This window comes from Cervus canadensis, chromosome 15 (assembly GCF_019320065.1).
Source record: "Cervus canadensis isolate Bull #8, Minnesota chromosome 15, ASM1932006v1, whole genome shotgun sequence".
NCBI classification, from domain to species: domain Eukaryota; kingdom Metazoa; phylum Chordata; class Mammalia; order Artiodactyla; family Cervidae; genus Cervus; species Cervus canadensis.
Genome location: NC_057400.1, coordinates 10,713,940 through 10,741,423, shown reverse-complemented (window position 1 = coordinate 10,741,423; position 27,484 = coordinate 10,713,940). Strand labels below are relative to the sequence as shown.

The following is a 27,484-nucleotide window of genomic DNA, read 5'->3' as shown; positions in this document are numbered from 1 at the left end:
AGTAATAAATAAGGGTTTTTGTGTGATATAAATTTTATCCATTACTTTATTTAAAAGACAGAAATTGGGAATAAGTCAGTATGTATACAGGTACATGATCAATAAGTGCTATTTTATACAAACCTTTTTAAAAAGTGAATAAATGTTTACATTAGCAAAGTCATCCTAGAATAATAAACTAATTTACCTAGACTTTAAGAAAAACAACACTCTCCTTGTTGAAATAATGGCTTTGTTGTTAAGAAATTTAGGATCTACAAAAATTTAATTCTCTGGGTCTAGCCTCCTTAAATTTTGAGAAAGTGTGTTCACCCCAATTATTTCTTCTATACGATAATAGTATGCTAAGTCTTACCTAGTGGTATAGTATGTCTAGGTTACACTAGTAGGAATCATTGTACCTTTAATAGGATACTCTGATGAAATGGGAGATATCTTCTTATAATGCAATGGGTTGAGTGTTACAGCTTTAGCTGGTATCTTGTGCAGTCCTGTTTTAAGATACCATGAGGAAAAGAACAATACTTGCTCTTTTTCATTATTTTTTTCTCTTGACATCTTAAAGAAAGTAATCAAAAAAGAGATGTACTTATTTGATGACACCAGAGAAAAACCATTAGCCTCCAAATAGAGTTCATTATAGAAGTGAAGTTTCAAGATAACATCTTAAAGTTACAACTGAATTGTCCAGTATATTTGAAATAGCTATTCCAGTTAATATATTTTTAAATTAATATAAGATTAGCTCCAAAATTTAATTTGTCTTGTGGATGAAATATTTCTAATATGCATGCATTCTTCCTTTCTTGTCTGAGTGGTAAATATAATTTAATCTTGGACGAGAGGGTAGAAGGTCACAGGTTTGGAAATCAACTGACAGATCAGTGACTATTCTATTAAAGACTAGAAGACAGTAGGGTGCATTAGATTGGCTAAAACCATAGAAATATTGAAGTATATGGCATTTTAGAGAAGGGAGGATCTTTAAAATAATCTTGTAAATAGTTTCTTTCCCCATATGTTTTTACTTTTCTGAATAAAATGTGCATAGAAAGGAATGAAATCTAATAATCTGATTTCTATTTCATTATGTTTTAACTATGAAATGCTTGCATGTGAAAAAAGAATTCTGTCATCTAACCTTCCAATAGTTATTATTTAGATGTCTTTAAAATGTTTCTACATATATTTCTAAAATCCAGGTCCAGGGGTTCCAGTGGTCAGCCTACATAGCACAGACAACCCAGCAAGTAAGTACATGAACACAACAATGCAGAATAGTCATGGTTGGCACCAGTCTTTGATATGATCTTATTCATTCTGAGTTTTGTACTCTATAGAACCTCTTCAAAGGAGCCCTTAGACTGGGGAAAGAGGCATAGGTACCATCAATATGACCTTGTGTGTGTAAGAGAAATAGTAAAACAAATGGGTCGGGCTGCCTTATAATTGGAGTTGGATCTTATCAATGTATGCCTGAAATGGGGTATCTTCTGTATCTAAATTGACTGAGGAGTGATTGATGAAGTTCATTTAGGTATGTTTCAGCCTATTGACACATTAGGGCTCTGGTTCATTCTTTCTTGAACCTCATGTAGATTATTTCTCCAGATCAACATACTTATTTTAGAAAAAAATATGAAAAATATATTGTTTCATATACTTTATATCCTATTTATTTTAGTTATCCATGACTAGTTTTACATATTCATTTATGTTTTTATATATTTATTAAATTGTCCATCATCTATTGAGTGAAGACTTTATTAGGATATATGACAGAAACTGGGTGTTCATTGCTAGTAAGATGTGGTCAATGTGTTTAAGAACTTTAATAGTAAAGAGTAGGATGAAGCTGGAGCCCATTATACAGGATGAAGCTGGAGCCCATTATACAGAGTGAAGTAAGCCAGAAAGATAAAGAACATTACAGCATACTAACACATATATATGGAATTTAGAAAGGTGATAACGATAACCCTATATGCAAAACAGAAAAAGAGACACAGAAATACAGAACAGACTTTTGAACTTTGTGGTAGAATGTGAGGGTGGGATATTTCAAAAGAACAGCATGTGTACTATCAAGGGTGAAACAGATCACCAGCCCAGGTGGGATGCATGAGACAAGTGCTCCGGCCTGGTGCACTGGGAAGACCCAGAGGAATCGGGTGGAGAGGGAGGTGGGAGGGGGGATCGGGATTGGGAATACATGTAGATCCATGGCTGATTCATGTCAATGTGTGATAAAACCCACTGGAAAAAAAAATAAAAAAAAAAAAAAAAAAAAAAAAAAAAAAAAAAAAAAAAAAAAAAAAAAAAAAAAAGAACTTTAATAGTAAAGAGTATAAGCACAAACATGGTTGAGCTGATCTTAAAAATGAATAGCCAAATTACTTTCTGACTCTCTTTTCCTTATTTTCATCTATCCTTCTTTTCCTTCTTTCATTTAAAATTTTTATTTAATCAGTACCCTCATGCTGTAATGATTTATCATAGACTAATCTATTGTCAAAGTTAAAGTCGCTCAGTCATGTCCGATTCTTTGCGACCCCATGGACTATACACGGAATTCTTCAGGCCAGAATACTGGAGTGGGTAGTCTTTCCCTTCTCCAGGGGATCTTCCCAACCCAGGGATTGAACCCAGGTCTCCCACATTGCAGGCGAATTTTTTACCAGCTGAGCCACAAGGGAAGCCCAAGGATACTGGAATGGGTAGCCTAACCCTTCTCCAGCAGATCTTCCCAACCCAGGAATTGAACCTAGGTCTCCTGCATTGCAGGTAGATTCTTTACGTAGATTCTTTACCAACTAAGCTATTGATTATAGGGAAGCCCATAATCTATTGTAATTTAGGCTTATATTTATTAATACATTTACTCTTCAGAACACCCCTGATGTTGTTAATTTATCACCCACTTTTACAGATGAGGAAATTGAGTCCCAAAGAGGTTAAAAAACTTGGAGAGAGTCAATCTAATATAATAGATAGCACAGGTGGGAATCAAATAAGACAGTCTGACTCCAGAATAGGGTTTATGATCACCACCGTAAAGCTTATTATATTGTTTTTGTCTCTCTCATGGCATACTTAGTTTTAAGTAGGAGTCTTACTTAAATGCTTTGACTTAAAGGAGAGATGGTATAAAAATGTAATGTTGAAGGACAAATACAATTTTTAGAGGACAGAGGAAGACCATTTACACTTTTCAAATACCACCATATGGAGACATCCAGCCTCATAGAAAAAGACAAAACTTCTAAATAGCTAATGGAGTTTTGTGTGGTTTTGGAAATCATTTAGCACATCTTTTAGTTTCTATTTATCAGTGAAAATCCTAAAGAGATTATAGTAAGCATATTAAATCTGTTGAATATTAATACTGAGAGCAACAATAAAGATAATAAGGGCAGTATATTTGATAAAATGGAAAGAAGATTGAATTTCAAGATGTAAAAATTAATGTATAAAGCGAGTCTGTCACATATCTTTTGTGGGTATAATCTCATAGAATCTATTTCCTTGTAAAAAAATTAGTAAATGAATTTTCTGTGAGGATGAGATATATTTGCAACACAGGAATTACTTGATAAACAACTATTTGTGTTACACTGCGTATTCTGCCAAAATGATGACTTTTTAAAAATTTCCAACCTGAATTTAATTAATTGTATTCTGTGGTTAAAAGTCGATGTTGTTGTCTAATAACTTTTGTTACAAATTATGACACACTTTTGTCTAAGGCAAATATTTTATATTTATAAGTAAATTCTGTTAGTCTCAAGATCAAGGAAAAAAAGGGACTGTAAACAGTAATCAGGTGCTTGACTTTATTTTCAAAAGACAACTATTTATTCATATAAAATTTAAATTTGATTGTAATTAAGTCTTTGGGTTAATGAATCTTCAGGTTAATCTTTATTAAACTAAGTGAAAAGTGTTAGTCGCTCAGTTAAGTCTGAGTCTTTGCAACCCCATGGACTGTATGTAACTCACCAGGCTCCTCTGTCCATTCTCCAGGCAAGAATACTGAAGCAGGTAGCCATTCCTTTCTCCAAGGGATCTTCCCAACCTAGGGATGGAACCTAGGTCTCCTGCATTGCAGGCAGATTCTTTACCATCTGAGTCACCAGGGAAGCCCTCGCTAAATGAATGAATTAGTCATAACTCATTTGGGGACCACATGAAGTAGAATAAAGCATGAAAAGTATATGGAAAAAATGAAAATATATAACAAACATGAAAAACCTTTAAACCCACCAGTTATCCAAAAATGCAAAGTAAAACACTACCAAATATTTTTTCCTAACAATAATATTAAAAAAAATTACATTGCTAATGAGGCTTTTATAACTTTCTGGTAAAAATATAAAGTACAGTAAATCTTTTGGAAAAAAACAGCCATAAGCATTCAATCTTTTGTATCCATTTACCCTATATTTTTCTTTTTTATTGGTTTATACTGAGGAGATAATTCTAAATAGAGAAAATTATAGACATACTACTGATAATAGGGGAAAAAAACACACATAATAAAAGGTGGGATTTGTAAATAAACTTTAATGGAGTATTAATTTGTGCTCTGAATATCTTTCATTAGTCTTTTCAGAGCCACTCTTAACTGTTTTTTCTCTCCCATGGTCTCTACCCAAGAAGGATTTTGTTTTGATGACTTAAGTTCTGCTGCTATTTACTGCCAATTGGATTCAGCTAACGCAAATCCTACAGGTGACTGAAGAGAGGCAGAAAAGTGGCTTTGGAGTCTGTGTGTCTCCAGCATCATCCTTGTGGAGCCGCCCAGGCTGCTGTGACCAGGGTGAAAGTCTTTCATGCAACCATCTCCAAGTAACTGCTCTCTCTGTGACCCACACACCAAACCACTCTCAGGAGCACTGGGTTGTGTTACTATCCCTTATGATCCCTGTGCCATTTTCCTATATTTGTAAATGGTCCTTTATTAAAATTTCATCAAATTGTTCTAATAAAGTTGCCACTAGTTCCCCACTAGGATTAAAAATAAAAATATGTCTTTAAAAGTCAGTTATTCAAAACTGCTTAAGTTATATTTCTAAATGATTGTGCAATTCAAATATTTATGCCACTTAAAAAAAGTATTTAAAATTATATTTAAAAATTCTGGAAGACAACGTTTGCAAGCAGTAAAAAGTCTTGCATTTATGTGGCAGCCTTTCAGGTGATTTTTTTGTTCTCTTCTCTTGAGTATTTTCCTAATTTTCTACAATGAACATATATTACCTTTAAAATGAAAAAGAAACCCTTCATTAAAATGTTCAGTGACTTGGAAAATGTATAAATATGCAAAATTTTACTTAGTATTTCAAAAGTCCTTTGTCTCATATTTCTATGATTCTTTTCCTCTTTTATATTTTCATTTTTCCCCTTAATTGTGCATTTATGTTTTATTCCTTTTACTTTAATTTACTTATAGTCTCTTTCCTTTCTTCTTTTTTCTGCATTGTATATTTTTCTTCTCATCCTTCCTTATATTTCCTTTCTACTTTCTTATCTCTCCCTTTTTCCCTTCTTCCCAATTTTCTGTTCTCACTTTATCCTCTTTTCTTCCTCAGTCCCATAATTATATCATGTCTTAATACTGTCTTCTCTTTATAAAGTTCCACAAAACTTTGTATGAAATATGTTTTCTGAATATATCATGAAAAAAATGTTTGCTTTTGAAAATGACTTTATTATCTTTTGTATTTTTTTCCTTAAATAGAATTTTATTTCTCTGTGACCATGGATTGATTTTTTTCCCATGAGCATGATTTAGAAGTAAATTTTCAGCTACCTCTTATCTCGTGTAATTTAATTTTTCCCATTCATTTTTGGTAATAAAAAGGAACCATGATAAATTATTCATATATTGGACTCATATCAATACCTCTAACTCATTTAGTCAACTAGCCATTTTAATACAATAAACTATTTTTCACTCTAAAAATATTTATCCAATAAAATGATCTCTAGTTAAAGGTATAAAGGAAAAATTTAATAGTCTCTAAAAATTTCTGCTTATGTAGTTAACAAATATCAGATGATTTCTTTTGAATCCAAAATGAATGCTTTTATCTATAATTAGGTTTATTAAGTGCATTTTTATGACAGGTCTTAAACATTATAAGTACTGAATCCTTAATGAAAGTATATAAAGTGGAAATGTTCACATTTTATATTTTATAGTTGAGGGGGATAGAGTCCTTGAAAATATACTATTATTTAATAATCAGAAATTTCTTATATTAAGGGGATAGAAGAAATCTCTGGAATCAGCTAATTTCCCAAATTTGTATTATAGAAAATGATACTTATTTACAGGAGAGGTGGTTTGATGTGTCTGAAATTCATATAGTCCATACAGAAAATGTAATGCTTGTAATAGAATATAATAATTTCTCTGGTAGAAGTGGGCCCCATTCAAAAAAAGGGGAAACCTGTGGAAAGCATTTCTGGAAGAAAAATGTGAATGCACAATCATGACACATGAAATATTTACACTTGCAAGATAAAACTTGTTCAATGTGGCTAGAACAAAACATTTAAGATAAAAACAAAAGATATAGGCTACAGGGCAGGTTGGCGCCAGATTGTGAAAGCCTTATATTTCTTCCTAAGGAAATTGTATTTAACAATAAAGTATCAAAGATAAGCCATTGACAATAAAAAATAAATATTCTTATTTGGCCACAGAGTAGATGGAAGTAAACATGGCCTCTTAGCTAAAAGAAAGAAAGGAAAATAAAATAAAATAATTTTTTTTTTAAAAACTGTGTAAAATACATGAAATAACACTTCAAACTTGGGACAATAGTCATGATAGGGTCCTGATTCCTAAATGAAAGGAAACAAGTGAGATTAACATTGCAATTGCCCTGGCTTTCTGGCCAGACTTATTTTCTGAAATCTAGTGTAATGAGGCAGAGAAGGCAATGGCACCCCACTCCAGGGCTCTTGCCTGGAAAATCCCATGGACAGAGGAGCCTGGTAGGCTGCAGTCCGTGGGGTCGCGAAGAGTCGGACACGACTGAGTGACTTCACTTTCACTTTTCACTTTCATGCATTGGAGAAGGAAATGGCAACCCACTCCAGTGTTCTTGCCTGGAGAATCCCAGGGACGGGGGAGCCTGGTGGGCTGCCGTCTATGGGGTCACACAGAGTCGGACACGGCTGAAGCGACTTAGCAGCAGCAGCAGCAGTGTAATGAGGAAGAATGAAATAAGTGTATAAGAGTACCTCAGAAACACAATGGAGACAGAAATTGGAACTCTGAAGGGTTGAAGCTTTTGGAATGTTGGGAGGGTAGATAACACTGGAACAGAATCCAGGGAGACAGAGAGAGAACACCAGGGGTCTGCATAGAGCTATGGGGGATCATCTTCCATCTGTTGCTGAAAACACCTAGCTGAGCATGCATAGGAAGACACTCTGAGCTTGGGAAAGCCGGAACTCACACAGTGCTGGGCTATGTTCCAGTTCCAACTAATCAGAAACCGGAATGTTTAGGAGAGATCCCAGAAGAGTCGTGCCTTCTGTAGTACAGCTCAATGAGTCATAGAACAAGGGCCATTCAAACTCACCTAAATAAAATATTTTTAAAAGCTTTTAAATAATTAAAATGCCCTCCAAATAGCTTAAACATCTGCTATACAAAGACTAACAATTTACACAGGAACAGAGAACAATGTTTAGAACTCAACAATATAAATATCACAACGGCTAGAATCCAATAAAACATTACTGGTTATGTAAAGAAGCTAGCAAATAAAACTAGTTAGAAAAAGAAGGCCAGTGAATTGAGACAGATTCAGATATGATGAAAATTATGGAATTCCCTGACAAGTACAATAAATTGGCAATTATAAAAATACTGGACGATATTAAGAAAAAATGAATGTAGTGATAAAATAAATAGAATATATTTTAAGTTTAAATATATGAAATTAAAACTTTACAGAAAAATATTACAGGCAAATTAAACACTGCAGAAGAAAATATTAGTGAGTTTGAAACATTATCTATAGAAACTTCGAGACACAGAGAAAAACGGTGAAAGAAATGAACAGAGCCTACTTAACTTAGGCTAATATCCAAATCTATAATATTTTCAACTCAGAATGGAAAAATATATTTGATGAAATATCATCCAAATCCAAATATGATGAAACATATAAAATTGCTCAGCAAACCTCAAGCAGGATACAAAATTAAAAAGACATCCACACATTACATACACAGTAAGAAAGCGAAGAATGACTGCAGACTTCTTATCAGGATAAAGGTATGGCGAAAAATCTTTTGAATACCAATGGAAAGCAAAACAAAACAAAACCAACCTAGAATAACAAACTTTGAAAATATCCTTCAAAAATAAAGCCACAATAAAGAATCAAGAAGAATAGAAACAAAGAATCTTTTGTCATCAGACTTGCATCTTTAATTAACACAAAGATCAAAGAGGAGTTTACTTATTAGAAAAATAATAATTGGAAAATATTTGAGCCAAATGAAACAAAATGAAAACACAACTAATCTGTTTCATTTCAGTTCAGTTCAGTAGCTGTCGTGTCCGACTCTTTGCGACCCCATGAGTCACAACACGCCAGGCCTCCCTGTCTGTCACCAACTCCCGGAGTTTACTCAAACTCATGTCCATCGAGTCGGTGATGCCATCCAGCCATCTCATCCTCTGTTGTCCCCTTCTCCTCCTGCCCCCAATCCCTCCCAGCATCAGGGTCTTTTCCAATGAGTCAGCTGTTCGCATGAGATGGCCAAAGTATAGGAGTTTCAGCTTCAGCATTAGTCCTTCCAATGAACACCCAGGACTGATCTCCTTTAGGATGGACTGGTTGGATCTCCTTGCAGTCCAAGGGACTCTCAAGAGTCTTCTCCAACACCACAGTTCAAAAGCATCAATTTTTTGGTGCTCAGCTTTCTTCACAGTCCAACTCTCACATACATACATGACCACTGGAAAAACCATAGCCTTGACCAGACAGACCTTTGTTGGCAAAGTAATGTCTCTGCTTTTTAATATGCTATCTAGGTTGGTCATAACTTTCCTTCCAAGGAGTAAGTGTCTTTTAATTTCATGACTGCAAGCACCATCTGCAGTGATTTTGGAGCCCAGAAAAATAAAGTCTGACACTGCTTCCACTGTTTCCCCATCTATTTCCCATGAGGTGATGGAACCAGATGCCATGATCTTAGTTTTCTGAATGTTGAGCTTTAAGCCAACTTTTTCACTCTCCTCTTTCACTTTCATCAAGAGGCTTTTTAGTTCCTCTTTACTTTCTGCCATAAGGGATATTTAAAATCCTCTGGATGAGGAAATGGCCACCCACTCCAGTTTTGTTGCCTGGGAAATGCCATAGACAGAGGAGCCTGGCAGGCAAGAGTCCATGCAAGTCGCAGAGTTGGACACAACTTAGTGACTAAACAACAACAAAAACATCGTGACTAGAAACAGGTTTATGTCTTTAAATTCTTATTTTATAAAAAAAGGGATCTTTAAAATCAATCATCTAAGAGTCTGCCTTAAGAAACTAGAAAAAGAAGAGCAGATGAATAGAAAGTAAGTTGAAAGAAGGAATTTATAAAGTCAGAGTGGAGATAAATGATATAGAAAATGGATTGGCAGTAGACAAAAGCATATAAAAACCAAAAAATTTTTTAGAAAGAATAAGTAAAATTGATAAAATTTTAGATAGAGCCATAAAAGGAAAAGTGCACTATCATTTTCATTAATGAAATAGATGATGTTAATAACAGCTTCCACAGACATTTGAATGATAGTAATGGAATGTCATAAGTAGTTTTAATGGTAGTGAATTTGACATCTTAGATAAAATGGGTAAATTTCTTAAAAGAAAAATTGCTAACCACTCAAAGAAGAATATGTACAATATATAAATATCCCATTATCTACTAAAATTTTTAATTCACGGTTAGTACTTTTCCCATGGAGAAGGAAATGGCAACCCACTCCAGTATTCTTACATGGAGAATCCCATGAACAGAGAAGGAGACTGGCAGGCTACAGGCCATGGGGTCACAAGAGTTGGACACAACTGAGCAACTAAACCACACTACCACAAAGAAAATTCCCGTTCCAATATCTTAACTGGTACATTCCGAGCAATATTTAATATACTAATACCAAGAACACATAAACTCTCAGAAAATGTAAAACCAGCATTGACTAGGTTCCAAAGCCAACATAGATATAATAAGGACAAAAAAATAAATTTTTCTCAGAATATTGATGCAAAATTCCTTAACTAAATACAAGCAACAAAAATCTAATAACTTATAAAAGGGTAATATATTATGACTACAGGGGGTTTACCTGAGAAATCCATGATTGTTATAACATTTATTAATTAATCAATGCAACTTACTCTATTATTCTGTCAACAACTCAAAGGGTTTAGAAAAAAATTATTTGATTAAAAATGAAAACAATAATAATAATGAAGTAATAATAATAACTAAAAAAGAAGAAATAAATGATTTAGCTTAATGATTGTTATCTACAAAAATACTACAACTGATATCATATTAATACTTGATGTTGAAGACAATGCATTTCTCCCAAGACTTGGTAAAAGTAAAGAGTGTTCGCTATCATGGCCTAATTGGAACATTGTATTAGAAGACTTAATTAAATAAGGCAAGAAAAAGAAATATAGGTAAAAAACTTACCTTTATTTGAAGAGGATACACTTGTAAGCAAAACAGAAATCAAATAAAAAATATGGAATCCACATCAATTCAGTTCAGTTCAGTTGCTCAGTCATGTCCGACTCTTTGCGACCCCATGAACTGCAGCATGCCAGACCTCCCTGTCCATCACCAACTCCCGGAGCCCACCAAACTCATGTCCATTGACTCAGTGATGCCATCCAACCATTCATCTTCTGCCATCCCCTTCTCCTCCTGCCCTCAATCTTTCCCAGCTTCAGGGTCTTTTCAAATGAGTCAACTCTTTACATCAGGTGGCCAAAGTATTGGAGTTTCAGCTTCAACATCAGACCCTCTAATGAAGACCCAGAACTGATCTCCTTTAGGATGGACTGGTTGGATCTCCTTGCAGTCCAAGGGACTCTCAAGGGTCTTCTCCAACACCGCAGTTCAAAAGCATCAGTTCTTTGGTGCTCAGCTTTCTTTATAGTCCAACTCTCACATCCATACATGACCACTGGAAAAATCATAGCCTTGATTAGATGGACCTTTGTTGGTAAAGTAATGTCTCTGCTTTTTAATATGCTGTCTAGGTTGGTCATAACTTTCCTTCCAAGGAGTAAGCGTCTTTTAATTTCAGGGCTGCAGTCACCATCTGCAGTGATTTTGGAGCCCCCAAAACTAAAGTCAGTCACTCTTTCCACTGTTTCCCCATCCATTTCCCATGAGGTGATGGAACCAGATGCCATGATCTTAGTTTTCTGAATGTTGAGCTTTAAGCCAACTTTTTCACTCTCCTCTTTCACTTTCATCAAGAGGCTCTTTAGTTCCACTTAACTTTCTGCCATAAGGGTGGTGTCATCTGCATATCTGAGGTTATTGGTATTTCTTCTGGCAATCTTTATTCTAGCTTGTGCTTCCTCCAGCCCAGCGTTTCTCATGATGTACTCTGCATATAAGTTAAATAAGCCGGGTGACAATATACAGCCTTGACGTACTCGTTTTCCTATTTGGAACCTGTCTGTTGTTCCATGTCCAGTTATAACTATTGTTTCCTGACCTGCATACAGGTTTTTCAAGAGGCAGGTCAGGTGGTCTGGTATTCCCAGCTCTTTCAGAATTTTCCACAGTTTATTATGATCCACACAAAGGCTTTGGCATAGTCAATAAAGCAGAAATAGATGTTTTTCTGGAACTCTCTTGCTTTTTCAATGATGCTCATAGTAATTTTAGAAATAATGAAGGAATTTATCATGATTATTACGTGTATAGGTTAATATACAAATATCACCTATTTTATATACTATAAGGCAATGCAAGTGTAAAAATAGATCTAAATAACCATTTTAAATATTGTCAAGAACTATACACCATCCTATAATACATGTAATAAATATGTGTCAGTCTCCTAAAATGAAAGCAAACATTTCCAAAAGAAATTAAAGAGACAAACATATATATATATATATGTATGTATGTATGTGTACACACATATAGTTACTTATGGATTAAAGAGTTCACCATTTTTATATATAAAATATCCCCAATAAATCAATATATTTAACATGTCAATCAAAATTCCAGCAAGTTACTGATGCTTCTTTCACTTCACGTTTTGTCGATTCTTTGTCTCTCTCTTTTTCTTTTCTGGGTGTTTTATTTTTTATGTTGTCTATCACTATATCGTCAAATATAGTTAATTAATCTTTCTTAGCAGTATCTAATATGCTATTAATCCCATCCAGTATTTTTTCATCTTAGATTTTATAATTTTTATGTGCCTCAAATTTTTGTTTTTTGATTTTAGAATTTTAGCTTATTTCTTTTTAAACTGCTTTTTTTTCATACTTCTCCCTAATATCCTCATTTTTTTTTAACTTAGTGAACGCACAGAATCTAAAATATGTTTTAATTTCATTGTCTATGCATTACATGCATCTGTGGTATTTCTGGATTCTTTCTATTGAATAAAATCTGTACTCATCAAGGGTGATGTTTTCCTAATTTTCTGCATGCTTAGTAATTTTGTATTCAAATTCAGCCACAGTGAATTTAAGTCATTGGATGCTAGATAGTTTTCTATTATTTTCAATATATTTTTAAACAGAACAATAGAATGATCAGATTTACATTTTGAAAATGTAAACACGTTCCAAGTATAGGGCAACTGGAGACAATTTCACTAAAATAAGGAGGCCCAGTTAGAAACTACTGCAGTAATCCAAGAGCAAAATTATGAGAGGTTAAAAGGTGCCTAGGGCTTCCTTGGCAGCTCAGATGGTAAGAAATCTGCCTCCAATGCAGGAGACCCAGCTTCAATCCCTGGTTTGGGATGATCCCCTTGAGAAGGGAATGGCAACCCATACCAGTATTCTTGCCTACAGAATTCCATGGACAGAGGAGTCTGGTGGGCTACAGTCCATGGGTTCCCAAAGAGTCAAACACCAATGAATGACTAACACTTTCACAATTAGTGCCTAGCACGGTGCCTATCAAATGGTAATGCTGGATAATTATTTGTGTTGCATTGATTCTTAATCTAATTATTTCCACTACCCTTTCTGATTTATAGAATATTTTATTTTGGAAAGCAATTCTATGCTGAAGGAAGCTATCCTGAAAAAGAAGATAGTAAAGTCAGAAATTAAAATGCTTCATATTGACGACTATGGTAAAGTTTTGTGCATGCTTTATCACTCAAGAACAGCTTTGTCTGTACCTTATAGTTTTACATGTAAATGACTCTCCATCTTTAATATTTTGCTCTTTCTTTAAAAGAACTTCCTTTACAGTTGTCCTTTCCCAAAGATTTTACGGACCGAAACCAGTATGCTCTTCTGTTAATAATGTAAGTATTTTATTTGTTTTTGAAATAAAGGAATCTAAAGAGTTTAGTTTTTTTTTTTATGTCCCACATGCCAATATTCTGGTTAAAAAACAACAGAAGAAATCCCATGTGTGTAGTTAAGCAAGACAGCTCTCAGTTGTGTGAGTTCCCCAAGGACACTACCACTAAATAATATGGAAGTGTGTATAATTGTTTTTGCTTCTGTATTATACAGTGTTGTGAACTATAGGCACAGTGAGTCAAGCCTGCTTTTTAGATGAAATGAAATAACATATAAAGTGTCTAATAAAAATGACTTTTATAACTATTGTGATTATAATTCATTATTTTATGCAGATTGCATTAATTTAGATATTTTGATAAATAGAAACAATTTATCATTTCATTTTAATAAGCCAGATAATACAGAAAATGCAATAGTTAATGGTTTTACTTCCTCTATTGTTTATTCTTAACTGTAATACCGTGACCTAACTTTCTCCTTTGTCACTTATGACCAGAGACCCAAAAAGTTCTTTGCATCTTCCTGAAGAAGTTGTTATTTGCTCTTATGTTAACTCCTTCTTCTGTAACTTCTCTTTCATTTAGTTCTTTTTAATTCTCTTTTTTTTACTGAAGTATAGTTGATTTACGTTTCACGTTTACAGCAAAGCTTTATATATGTTCTTTTTCAGATTCTTTTCCATTAGGGATTATTAAAAGATATTTACTATAGTTCCATATGTTCCTTGTTGCTTATCTATTTTATATATAATAGTGTGTATATGTTAATGCTAAACCCTTAATCTATGCTTCTTCCTCCCTCTCCTCTTTAGTAACTATACATTTGTTTTCTGTGAGTCTATTTCTCTTTTGTAAATAAATTCATTTATATCATTTTTTTTAAGATTCCACATATAAGTGATATCATATGACATTTTTGTCTTTCTCTGGCTTACTTCATTTAGTATAATAATGTCTATTTGCATTAATGCTGCTACAAATGTCATTATTTCATTCCTTTATGTGGCTGAATATTCAATTCTTATTTGAAGTATATGTGATTTATTGGGGAAAATATCTCAGGCACTAAAATGAGAACAAAATGGAAAAAAAAATTCTCACCCTCATCTTCTGTCTCATTATACTTCCTTTTGGGAAAAGAGATTGTTCTTTTTATTCACTGAGAAATAAGGCTTCTCAGGGGAAAGAAGCCTAGTAGGCGTCTTTCCTTGAAGCATGACTTAACATATGCAGGGGGACATATTGACAGTTCTTCCATTTGGTATATCCTCTGGCCCCAAAGTGTAACAACACTTTGGGGGAAATTGTAGACAAGAGTTCTAATTCTCTTTGTAGCTTTGAGTCAAAGAATCCAGCTAGCTTGTCCTACCATCAGATTTGTGCTTTGGTCTGAGTGATTTTTAGTTCATGAGAGGACTATGAAGAATAACCCAAGACTCAACTGTCTTATTAGAAAGAGTCAAGTCATTTTAGAGGCAGGAGAGTAAAGATACTGGTTTAGGAATAAGGTAGCCCTAGGTTCTAATCTGAGTTCAAAGATTTACCAGTATACTGTTTAATTTTTTAAGTTTCAGTTTCCTTACAAATAAATTGAAGACAATAACGTAGAATAATTTGGATAAACATGTCACCATAGTGTCTGGAAGAGCATAAATATTTGCACTTAGTGTTTAATAAATTTTAAACATAAATATAATTATTAGTAATAGTCATTTTAATATTTAAAAGTATCAATATAGATATTTAATACTATATTTTAGCATCCATATAATTATTTAATAGACATTATTAAAGCAATTAAAATAATATAGTTAGGCCTATAGAGTTTACATTGCTACTATTTTTGATAATGAAGAAAATAAAAATGAGTATTAATTCATTATTTTTCATTTGTTTTCATGTGCTGCCTATACTAAATATTAATTTACTTTATCCAAACTCCTTGATTTTCAGAGTTAAATTCTCAGAAATTTCACAGAATATGACTTACAAAGCCCAACTGAGGAGTTTTTTATTTTATATTTAAAAAATGATCTATTGCTTTGAGCTACATGATCATTCCTAAAATATTTAAGTTTGGAAATCCATATAGGTCAGAATGGTTTTAAGTGTTTTTTTTAAGTGTTATTTGATAAAGTGTTGGAGAAGGAAACAGCAACCCGCTCCAGTATTCTTGCCTAGAGAATCCTGTGGACAGTAGAGCCTGGTGGGCTGCCGTCTATTGGGTTGCACAGAGTCAGACACGACTGAAGTGACTTAGCATGCATGCATGCATTGGAGAAGGAAATGGCAACCCACTCCAGTATTCTCGTCTGGAGAATCCCAGGGATGGAGGAGCCTGGTGGGCTGCCATCTATGGAGTCGCACAGAGTCGGACAAGACTGAAGCGACTTAGCAACAGCAGCAGCAGATAAAGTGTCTTTTAAGTGTTAGATTGTTTATAATACAATATATACATTATATAAATGTATATAAATATATATGACTATATTATGTTTATATAAATATAATATATAAATTATATAAAATATAATCTAAAATTAGATTGTTTATAATATAAGGGCATTTGTTCCCCTTAAGATTAAGTCTGTGTTCAGTGATAAGTAAACTCCCCACTCTAAAAAATAAAATAATAATAATTTTTTTTCCTTAAGTGGGAAATTCGATAGTCGAGAATAATAAAACAAGTAACTATTACTTAAATGAGGCTAAGAAATGATTTAGTGATTTTGGTATCACTACTTTATTGCTATTCTGTGTAGTGCATCTATTACCTGACAGACCCTGAATCACTTCCTCATCCATAGAGATGCATTTACATCCAGGAAATTCTATAATGAATGCATAATTGGAGACCAGCTGCAGAAATCTGAAGAGGTGAAGGAAAATTGGCCTTGAAGGAAGTAGCCTCTAGCCATTTGCAATCCTCTTTCTGCTAAGTCTTCATTATGGAACCTCAGAAGAAATGATCCTCTGATGACCTCTCTGTAGCCATATTTTCTGAAACTCAAACCTAATTTCATGATATTGAAAGTACAGGTGAATCAATGGCAACTGAATATTTTACTGTAATAGAAAATATAAGAAGCATAGCCTTGACAAATATTTCTCAGTAGCCTCTGTGTGGTCATGACCCTTTTTGCATTTCCTGCTCCCCTATTGTCCTTCCGGATGCCTAAATGTCTTTCTCTAGTATTTCTCTGTAGTGTTATAGTGAGTACTTAAGAACCCAGTAGTCTGTATTCATATTTATACCTATTCTATTTCCATCTAGTCTATAGTATATATGCTGTATCCATCCATATCCATTTCAGCATATATGACTTTGAATTATTATTTCTTAGTGTGTGAAAGTGTTAGTCACTCAGTCATGTCCGACTCTGCAACCCCATGGGGGTGTAGCCACAAGACTCCTCTATCTGTGGAATTCTCTAGGCAAGGATACTGGAGTGAGCAGCCGTTCCCTGCTCCAGTGGTCTTCCGAACCCAGGATCAAACCAAGGCCTCTGCCTTGCAGGCAGATTCTTTACTGTCTGAACCACCTTATGTTATTCTTATTTTCTAATCCTGTATATGTAACTTAGTATAATACACATTTACTCTGTTGCTTTTATGTGCAAGAAGCTGTGCTAATGGCTGAGAGGAGATAAAAAAGTTACAAGCATCCTGAAATCTGTAATCATTTCTTAAGATCTTATCTCCCACAGTAGCTAGCACACATAGAGGAACCTTATGAAAACTTACTGACTAAACTGTAATTTTTTTAATAGTCCAAGACTGAATATTACAGCTAAAGATGTTAAAGGGGTTTATTTGTTAAATAGATGAATATGAATGTAAAGGCCTACCGCCTGGGAAGAAGCAGTGTAAACAGATGTACTATTTATTAGAGAATTTTTTTTTTTCTTTGTTTGCTGTGTTCCTGAAGACAAGTATAGCAAGCTAAGGAGTTGCATTCAGTACCAAGAAATCATCATGTCTTCCTATTTTCTTTTTTTCTATATATATATTTGTTTTATTTATGTTAACTTGAAATGGGTTTATTGTGATTATTTTTATTTATGTCTTCCCATTTTCTGCTCTTTGATGTTCAGCTTATCCATGCCCCACTGTGTCATTTTAATTTGAGAGTACTACTCATTTTTATCTAGTATTCTTATCATTTAATCAGCGTTATTCATATCAGAGTCCTACAACTTTGTCATTTTAATGGAACTGAGCAGTTTATCAGCTCTTTTGTACAGTTAATCTGTTAAAAAGCAGGATATAATTAATTGATACATTGGATAATCCAGCTACTCATCTCCAGCAGTCAAGATAACTTCACTACCTTTTTCATACGCACATTTTCCTTCCAATAAACAATACAGATATTGTTTAAAGTGTTGAATACCAGAGGTACCTTGTTTTGAGCTTTGAACCTATGGGATCATCCAAGAGCCCACATTCTTCTTCAAGTCCCAGACCAGGAAGATGGTATATCTGGATGAGTCAGTTCTAATCTGCCAGCCTGCTCTCTACCTATGCTTCCCTTTCTGTGATTAAGTGCTATATCATCTCCTAGTTCTTATCCCACTCTGATGCTGGTATGAATTTTCTGAGATCCATATCTGAAAATGTGGCTCTCCTGGGTAAAATCCTCTCATTATTATTCACCAGTTGATTTAAATTTCACATTTCCTAACACAGCATACAAAAAATCTTCATCTGATTTCCACTTAACTCTCCATCTCATTTTGACTCCATCCACCCTCTAAAGAGAGATTCACTGCTCTAGATATTTTTGAAAACTGTTTTATTTGGGAAATACTAGCTTCTCAATTATTTCTCTGTATCATTTCCCACAATCTTCCAGTACCTTTAATTTCCTTTTCCAACTGGAAAAGTTCTATTAATATTTCAAGCAATACTTTTATATAACTCTATGCACACCTCTGTTGTAACATGAAACCACACTAGGCTACAATATTTGCTTTGCTGCCTCTTCTTTTAAACTATGAACTCATTCATGATAACAGCTCTTTTTGTATTGTCTTGCTTTAACACAGTATTTATATTCATAAAATATTGATAGGATGAATGAGTGAGTATATAAATGAAGGAACACATGAATTAGAATAAACAAAGAAATTAATCAACCCTAAGTTAGTCATCAGGAATGACATGTCATAGTAGAGGACAAGAGAGAAATAAATGATCTGACAGTTTATAATGTGTTACAATTAGACTTTTGGTAGAGTAAATTTCTCTGCAGTTTTAGTTTCCCTCTCAGAAAAACATAAGATGAGCTTCTTATTTTCCTTACAATCTTTCTGCATAAAGCTAAATAATTGGTTTCTGTACTATCTTTTCACTATTTCTCTTTTGCTTATTGAGATTATCTTCTTAAAGTAATAGGATTTAATAATAGCTACTATTTATTGCTTATTGTACAAGGGACATCATGCTAAGGATGTATAAATACCATTTTTAATCCTTACAGAAACCAAGTGAGATAAATATAATTGTCCTCAGTTTAACACAAGGAAATCATGAATTTATATAATATATAAATCCAAGATCATGAACAGGACAAAATTAGGGTTTGAACTCAAGGTGTTTTTAATTTACTTTTCTGACCAGAAAGCTCTGCTCTTTCTATTGCATAGTAATCTACCTATATATCCTATTATATGATAACTATCACTGGAAGACTATCAATAATGCTGTCCAGAATCAATAAAGATGTCTCTAAAACCAAAATCATATGATCTTTTGTTCCTTCCACTTAACAGTTTATAATAACCTCTGGAATGTAATATTTTCCACCTGTATCATGTTAATGGTTTGGTGTAAAGTAAAAATTCCAAAAATCTGGAGTAAGTTACTAGAAGGTCCACATGAAAGATCAAATACTCAGTCCACATTATTTCATATAATTCCAAATTCTGATCAAAGAATTCACCTTATGGGACTTCTTTCATCTCTTTACTTATTATGTGGCTTCATAGACTTTTGAGCAGATGAGATTGTTAGAAGTAAGCTTGTTTCACTTCCCAAGACTAAAGACATATATTTCAAAATTTGTATAACATTATTTGATTATGCACTTGTTCATGCCAAATATATACCCATTTCACTTAGAGATAGCACATTTACTGAAAGTGTTTGGACAAGAGAGGTAGCTAGTACTTGTCTCAAAAAGTCATTATTACTCCTTTGCTGTGTAAGGAGAGTCAAATTTTAAGTTTCTGCTTTTCTTCATTCTTGTTCATGTTCCTCATTTAAGTGGATGTAAAATGTACTCACATTGTAATACTCATGAAATAATTGAGAAGTCAGTGGCATTTAATCTTGATAATGGAAATGGAGAAGGTGATCATTGCTTTTTATATTATTCTTGAACAGACTAGACCTTGTTCTTCACAATCTATAGATAATATGTCTTAATGTCAATATTAAATTCTAGAGTCAGTCTGTCAGTTCAGTCGATCAGTCATGTCTGAATCGTTGAGACCCCATGGACTGCAGCACGCCAGGCCTCCCTATCTATCACCAACTCCCAGAGTTTACTCAAACTCATGTCCATTGAGTCGGTGATGCCATCCAACCATCTCATCCTCTGTCTTCTCCTTCTCCTCCTGCCCCCAATCCCTCCCAGCATCAGGGTCTTTTCAAATGAGTCACCTGTTCGCATCAGGTAGCCAAAGCATTGGAGTTTCAGCTTCAGCATCAGTCCGTCCAATGAATATTCAGGACTGATTTCTTTTAGAATGAACTGGTTGGATCTCCTTGCAGTCGGGGGACTCTCAAGAGTCTTCTCCAACACCACAGTTCAAAAGCATCAATTCTTCAGCGCTCAGCTTTCTTTACAGTCCAACTCTCACATCCATACATGACTACTGGAAAAACCAAAGCTTTAACTAGACAGACCTTTGTTGGAAAAGTAATGTCTCTGCTTTTTAATATGCTGTCTAGGTTGGTCATAACTTTTCTTGCAAGGAGTAAGCGTCTTTTAATTTCAGGGCTGCAGTCACCATCTGCTGTGATTTTGGGGCCTAAAAAAATAAAATCTACCACTGTCTCCACTGGTTCCCCATCTATTTGCTAGGAAGTGATGGGATCAGATGCCATGATCTTGCTTTTCTGAATGCTGAGCTTTATGGCAGATTGTTCACTCTCCTCTTTCACTTTCATCAAGAGTTTAGTTCATCTTCACTTTCTGCCATAAGGGTGGTGTCATCTACATATGTGAAGTTGTTGATATTTCTCCCAGCAATATACTCACCACCAGAAACACAGGCTTAGAAACTGTAAGATGGAGTCTGGTTAGATGCATAAATAAGCTTGTCCATATCAAACACTTGGAGTAACAGGTAAATTTGACCTTGGAGTAGAGAATGAAGCAGGACTAAGGCTGAGTTTCACCAAGAGAACACACTGGTCCTACAAACACCCTCTTCCAACAGCACAAGAGAAGACTCTACACATGGACAACACCAGATGGTCAACACCAAATTCAAATTGATTATATTCTTTGCAGCCAAGGATGGAGAAGCTCTATAGAGTCAGCAAAAACAAGACTGGGAGCTGACTGTGGCTCAGATCATGAACTCCTTATTGCCAAATTCAGACTTAAATTGAAGAAAGTGGGGAAAACCACTAGACCATTCAGGTACTACCTAAGTCGAATTCCTAATGATTATACAGTGGAAGTGAGAGAGATTTAAGGGACTAGATCTGATAGACAGAGTGCCTGAGGAAATATGGACGGAGGTTCATGAAATTGTACAGGAGACAGGGGTTAAGACCATCCCAAGAAAAAGATATACAAAAAAGCAAAATGGCTCTCTGAGGAGGCCTTACAAGTAGCTGTGAAAAGAAAAGAAGTGGAAAGCAAAGAAGAAAAGGAAAGATACACCCACTTGAATGCAGAGTTCCAAAGAATAGCAAGGAGAGATAAGAAAGCTTTTCTCAGTGATCAGTGCAAAGAAATAAAGGAACACAATAGAATGGGAATGACTAGAGATCTCTGCAAGAAAATCTGAGATACCAAGGGAACATTTCATGCAAAGATGGGTTCAATAAAGGACAGAAGTGGTATGAACCTAAAAAGAGCAGAAGATATTAAGAAGAAGTCACAAGAATATACAGAAGAACTGTACAAAAAAGATCTTCATGATCCAGATAATCATGATGTTGTGATCACTCACCTAGAGCCAGACATTCTGGAAAGTGAAGTCAAATGGGCCTTAGGAAGAATCACTAGGAACAAACCTAGTGGAGGTAATGGAATTCCGGTTAAACTATTTCAAATCCTAAAAGATGATGCTGTGATAGTGCTGCACTCAATGTGCCAGCAAACTTGGAAAATGCAACAGTGACCACAGGACTGGAAAAGTTCAATTTTCATTCCAATCCCAAAGAAAGGCAATGCCAAAGAATGCTCAAACTACCCCACAGTTGCGCTCATCTCACACACTAGTAGAGTAATGCTCAAAATTCTCCAAGCCAGGCTTCAACAATACATGAACTGTGAATTTCCATATGTTCAAGCTGGTTTTAGAAAAGGCAGAGGAACCAGAGATCAATTGCAAACATCTGCTGGATCATCAAAAAAGCAAGAGAGTTCCAGAAAAACATCTATTTCTGTTGTATGACTATACCAAAGCCTTTGACTGTGTGGATTACAGTAAACTCTGGAGAGTTTGAAAGAGATGGGAATACCAGACCACCTGACCTGCCTCTTGAGAAACCCATTTGCAGGTCAGGAAGCAACAGTTAGAACTGGACATGGAACAGCAGACTGGTTCCAAATAGGAAAGGAGTATGTCAAGGCTGTATATCGTCACCCTGCTTAATTAACTTGTATGCAGTGTACATCATGAGAAACACTGGGCTGGATGAAGAGCAAGCTGGAATCAAGATTGCCAGGAGAAATATCAATAACCTCAGATATGCAGATGACACCACCCTTATGGCAGAAAGTGAAGAAGAACTAAAGAGCCTCTTGATGAAAGTGAGAGAAGAGAGTGAAAAAGTTGGCTTAAAGCTCAACATTCAGAAAACTAAGATCATGGCATCCAGTCCCATCACTTTAAAGCAAATAGATAAACAGTGGAAATAGTGGCAGACTTTATTTTCTTGGGCTCCAAAATCACTGCCAATGGTGATTGCAGCCATGAAATTAAAAGACGCTTACTCCTTGGAAGAAAAGTTATGACCAACCTAGACAGCATATTAAAAAGCAGAGACATTACTTTGCCAACAAATGTCTAACTAGTCAAGGCTATGGTTTTTCCAGTAGTCATGTATGGAATAGAGTGTTGGACTATAAAGAAAGCTGAGTGCTGAAGAATTGATGCTTTTGAACTGTGGTGTTGGAGAAGACTCTTGAGAGTCCCTTGGACTCTAAGGAGATCCAGCCAGTCCATCCTAAAGGAAATTTTCCCTGAATATTCATTGGGAGGGCTGTTGCTGAAGCTGAAACTCCAATACTTTGTCCACCTGATGAGAAGAGCTGACTCATTTGAAAAGACCCTGATGTTGGGTAAGATTAAAGACGGCAGGAGAAGGGGATGACAGAGGATGAGATGGCTGGATAGCATTACCGACTCAATGGACGTGAATTTGGTTAAACTCCGGCAGTTGGTGATGGACACGGAGGCCTGGACTGCTGCAGTCCATGCGGTCACAAAGAGTCAGACACAACTGAGTAACTGAACTGAACTGAACTGAATATCAAATGCTTCCCTAGTTGTAACTCCATGGACATGTAATTCAATGCAAAATTATTTGTAAACAAACTAGGGATCAGAAATATGAAGGTTATAATATTATTTTCCTAATGGAAGAAGATGCGAATGTGGACAAGAAACAGTTCTCTGACAGCAAAAATTAATATTTTTTCTTATATAATATAATGACTAAAGAAAAAAACTCATTCTGCCAAACTGCGTATAGGATAGTTGTTCCATGAGAGGAAATCTATGGATGACAAAGTGAGAAATAGAGGTAACTGACCAAGAAGCCCTTGACCAATGGGTGTATTTTCATGTATATGTTGCTTGAAAAAGAACAAATTTCATTAGCTTTTAGATATACTTACATTGCAACTGTGTCATCACAGACTATAAATTTCTATAACATAAATTTCAGATTAAGACAAGACAAAATTGTTTCACTCTAGTTTACTCCTGTGTTGAGCTCAGTTCTATTGTGCAATGAGTTCTCTCCCAAAGAACAAAATCAAGTCTTGTCTATTCATCTTCCCTAAGAATTTACTGTGACACATCACAGCATCAGTTTCCTTTCTCTTATCACGTGTTCCATTCTGTTCTTTATCCTTCTTTTCACACTCTTTTTTATTTTACTATATCGAAAATAAAAATGCAACCCAGCTCACAGTGAACCCACTCTGATCTAGCACTTATGCAGCTCAAGTGGATCTATTCTATGCCTAGAAAGAGAAAAGGACTAAGACTACAAGGAATTTTCCCTATGTTCCCTTCTTCCACAACCCAATAAATATAGATACCCAGATGTCCATGTAGCAGTTTTGAAATTCTGTGGTGTAAGGAAAAAAAAAAAATTCTGCCATTCAATAGATCTCTTGTGGAAAGTGCTCTCACTGGTAAATATTTGCCTTCTATTTATTCTAGCCAAAAGTTTAGTGGTAAGGAAAAGGCTTTTTAAAATGCACTCTACATGATTTTAACTATTTACAGCCCTGGTGGCTCAGACAGTAAAGAGTCTGCCTCCCGTGTGGGAGACCCGGGTTCGATCCCTGTGTGGGGAAGATCCCCTGGAGAAGGAAATGGCAACCCACTCCAGTATTCTTGCCTGGAAAATCCCATGGATGTAGGAGCCTGGCAGGCTACAGTCCATGGGGTCACAAAGAGTCAGACATGACTGAGTGACTGCACTTTCTTTCTATTCTATAATGAAAAATAAATAAATAAAAAGAATATATAATTGCCAGGGTAACTGGTAACAAAGTCAGGACCAAAATCTATCTCTTCTGATTATAAATTCACCTCTTTTCATGAATTCAAATAGCACCATGTGAACCTGACAAAAAAGTACTCTGAACAAATCTCTTCACTTTAATTCAGTTTTTGATGTAGATGATGTTTTGTTATGTTATAAAGAAGTGGCTTATTTTGCCGTTTTAAAGGTCTATTGAATTTTATGTGTTTTGATTAGCTTTTTAATTATTTACTCATAATGCGTATTTTTCATCTAAACAGACACCACTGATTGATTGTTCAATGTATTAATATTAAAACAGATGCCAAAGTCTGCCTTTGAAGACTTTAACTTGTAAGAAAACTTTAATCTTAATTTGATTTTGCTTCCTGTGTTAGGAAGTGGACGCATTTAGTACAGCTGTGGACTTTTCACTAGTTAAAACAGATTGAGTTTCTCTTTTCATTAAACTTTCAACAAAAATGTATATCTCTATTCTTAACCTTGAAGCGCTGTTCTTTATATGAGTCCCCGGGGATTTCTGAGACAGAGTAAAACAAAAGTGTTGGGAAAAAAAGATGTGGCAGACAGAAAAAAATCAAAGAGGAAGCAAATGAAACTTACCAATTCTGTGTGGCCAACACACTTGCAAGTTGTAGTACCCATTTATTACATGATAGGTGAGTTGGTCTATGGTACATTCCTGTGGTCATCCTTACCTCCATGTATTTTGCTATTGCTGCCTCCTCAAATAATATTTTCTTGCCTTAATTTGTATTAAAAATAATCTAGTATTTTCTGCTCAACACTTTGTGAAAAATTTTCCCTTTGCTCCTGCAAGTCTGTGACTTGTTCCTTATACTGACAATGCTTACCATCATAATCCATGTCCTTTTATAATTAATCTGAAATAGTTATACCTGTGTTCTGCACCAAAAGAGAAAGAAGAACACACCCAGTTAGAGCAATATGTTAAAATTATTGACTGATAATGGATTGATAACATTTTTTGTTCAAACATTAAAAGCAGGTGAAGCAAGGTTGAAGTTAAAAATGGCAATTTAGAAAGCAGAGCAGAGGAGTGAAACTTTATTTTCTTGATATTGCAAGCATGAGTAAGGAATTGAGTTTTTCCCTTGAAAATTCTTCAATCATTTATTAATCATAAGTTTGAAAAATGTTCAATAAATCACAGAGTAATTTTGCATTGCTTGCTATATTTCACAAAATATTTTTCGAGTACATTATGCCACTTAATGCTTAAACATTTTTTGAGGAAAGCACAGCAGTACTTTACCATTATTAAAGATAAGGAAACTAAGTCTTAGTGTTTTAGTATCTCCCCTATCTATGTTCAGAGTGAAGCTGGAACTTAAACTGTCATGTATTTACTGAGCTTAAATGTTGAAGTTAATCCTTGTATCTTGTTCTCTGTGAATCATATTTTGCTTTCTGATATTCTCAATAAATCTCCAAGCTTCAAAATGCAGGATTTATTAAGCTTTTCAAGGTCCTTTCATTTTAAACTTTACATGAGTCTACTTTCCCTGAAAGCATCTAGTTCAGCAAGCATTTTCTATGTTCTCCATGTACCAGAAAGTGTGCTACACATGATGATTCATGCCATTTCTCAACTGGTAGACAAGTTATATCAGTATCATCTGGAAATGTGGAAAAAAATACCAATTTTAGACTTCAGTCTGAATTAGTCAATCGAATTTCTGGGGAAAAGAATGTAGAGATGTTTAGTCATAATTCCTAATAATCTGACCAACAGCTAACTGTGCAAAAATTAAATGTATTAAAAATTTTTTTAATTAAATTTTATAAAAGAGATAAAGTTTGTAAACATTGCAGGAGGACAAAACAGATCTAGGCTTGGATCATTTAATCACTCTGAAATGTGTGAATTACAAAGGGATGGAGTAGGTCATAATTAAAATCTATCCATGGTGCACGTTATTTACAGTGTAGGAATTAGAACACAGGCAATAAGTAGTCGTTCAACAGACAGCTGCCTCCCCAGAAAGGTTAAGTAACTTTGGATAGTTTATAATGTTAGACAAAGGATCCTAAGTGCTTAGATCTCAAAGGTCTTTGCATTAATTTACTAGGGCTGACATACAAAACACCAGACTGGGTATCTTAAACAACAGAAATTTATTTCGTCATTAATTCTAGAGGCTAGACATCCAAAAGCTAGGGTTCAGCAGGTACTGTTTCTTCTGAGACCACTCCTTGGCTTGCAGATGGCTGCCTTCTCGCATCCTCTCCTCATGTTCTTTTCCTTGTGCATGCTCGCCCCTATGATCTCTCTGTGTCCTAATTTCCTGCTGCAAGGACACAGGTCAGATTAGATTAGGGTTCAGCCTAATAGCCTCATCTCAATTTAATCACTGCTGTGAAAGCATTATTTCCAAATACAGTCAGACTCTGAGATAGTACACATTACAGATTCGACATACAGCTTTTGAGACACAGTTCATCCCATAATGGCATTCAATACGTTTTAGTTGTCTGACATTTTGCCCTGTTCCCTGTTTCCTCTTTAGGTCCCACTCAACCTCTGCATCTACTTAGTTCCACTTGCTGCTCAGAAGTTTTTCTTAGCAAACCTGATAACCTCAAAGCTTGTTAATGAGGATTAGTTTGTGCATTGGTATATTTTAGTGCTTCTAAGCAACATATTTGCATAGACTTGAAGGCAAGTTTGGGGTCTTTACAAGGGAGTGTGTAGGGTGGAATTTTCTGGTTTGTAGCCTGTGAATCTGCACCTCCTGCACTGCAGGCAGATTCTTTACTTCTGAGCCATTGGACCACTGGAGAAGCCATTGGACCTAGATAATCTGTGCGATTTTTTTAATTTTTATTTTTATTCTATTTTTTAAATTTAGATTATTTATTTATTTTACCTTACAACATTGTATTGGTTTTGCCATACATTGACTTGAATCTGCCATGGGTGTACATGTGTTCCCCATCCCA

General features: G+C 34.9%; 1 protein-coding gene across 2 annotated transcripts in view; it reads left to right on the top strand.

The window, feature by feature from the left end:
* The window catches only part of DPP10 (dipeptidyl peptidase like 10), a 716,172-nt gene that overhangs the window by 663,691 nt on the left and 24,997 nt on the right, over window positions 1-27,484 (top strand). For both annotated transcript variants that reach the window (XM_043488102.1, XM_043488101.1), the window contains 3 exons: window positions 1,203-1,250; window positions 13,274-13,372; window positions 13,480-13,549. In XM_043488102.1, the coding sequence (XP_043344037.1) occupies window positions 1,203-1,250; window positions 13,274-13,372; window positions 13,480-13,549 (217 nt within the window). The remainder of the gene's footprint in view (window positions 1-1,202; window positions 1,251-13,273; window positions 13,373-13,479; window positions 13,550-27,484) is intronic.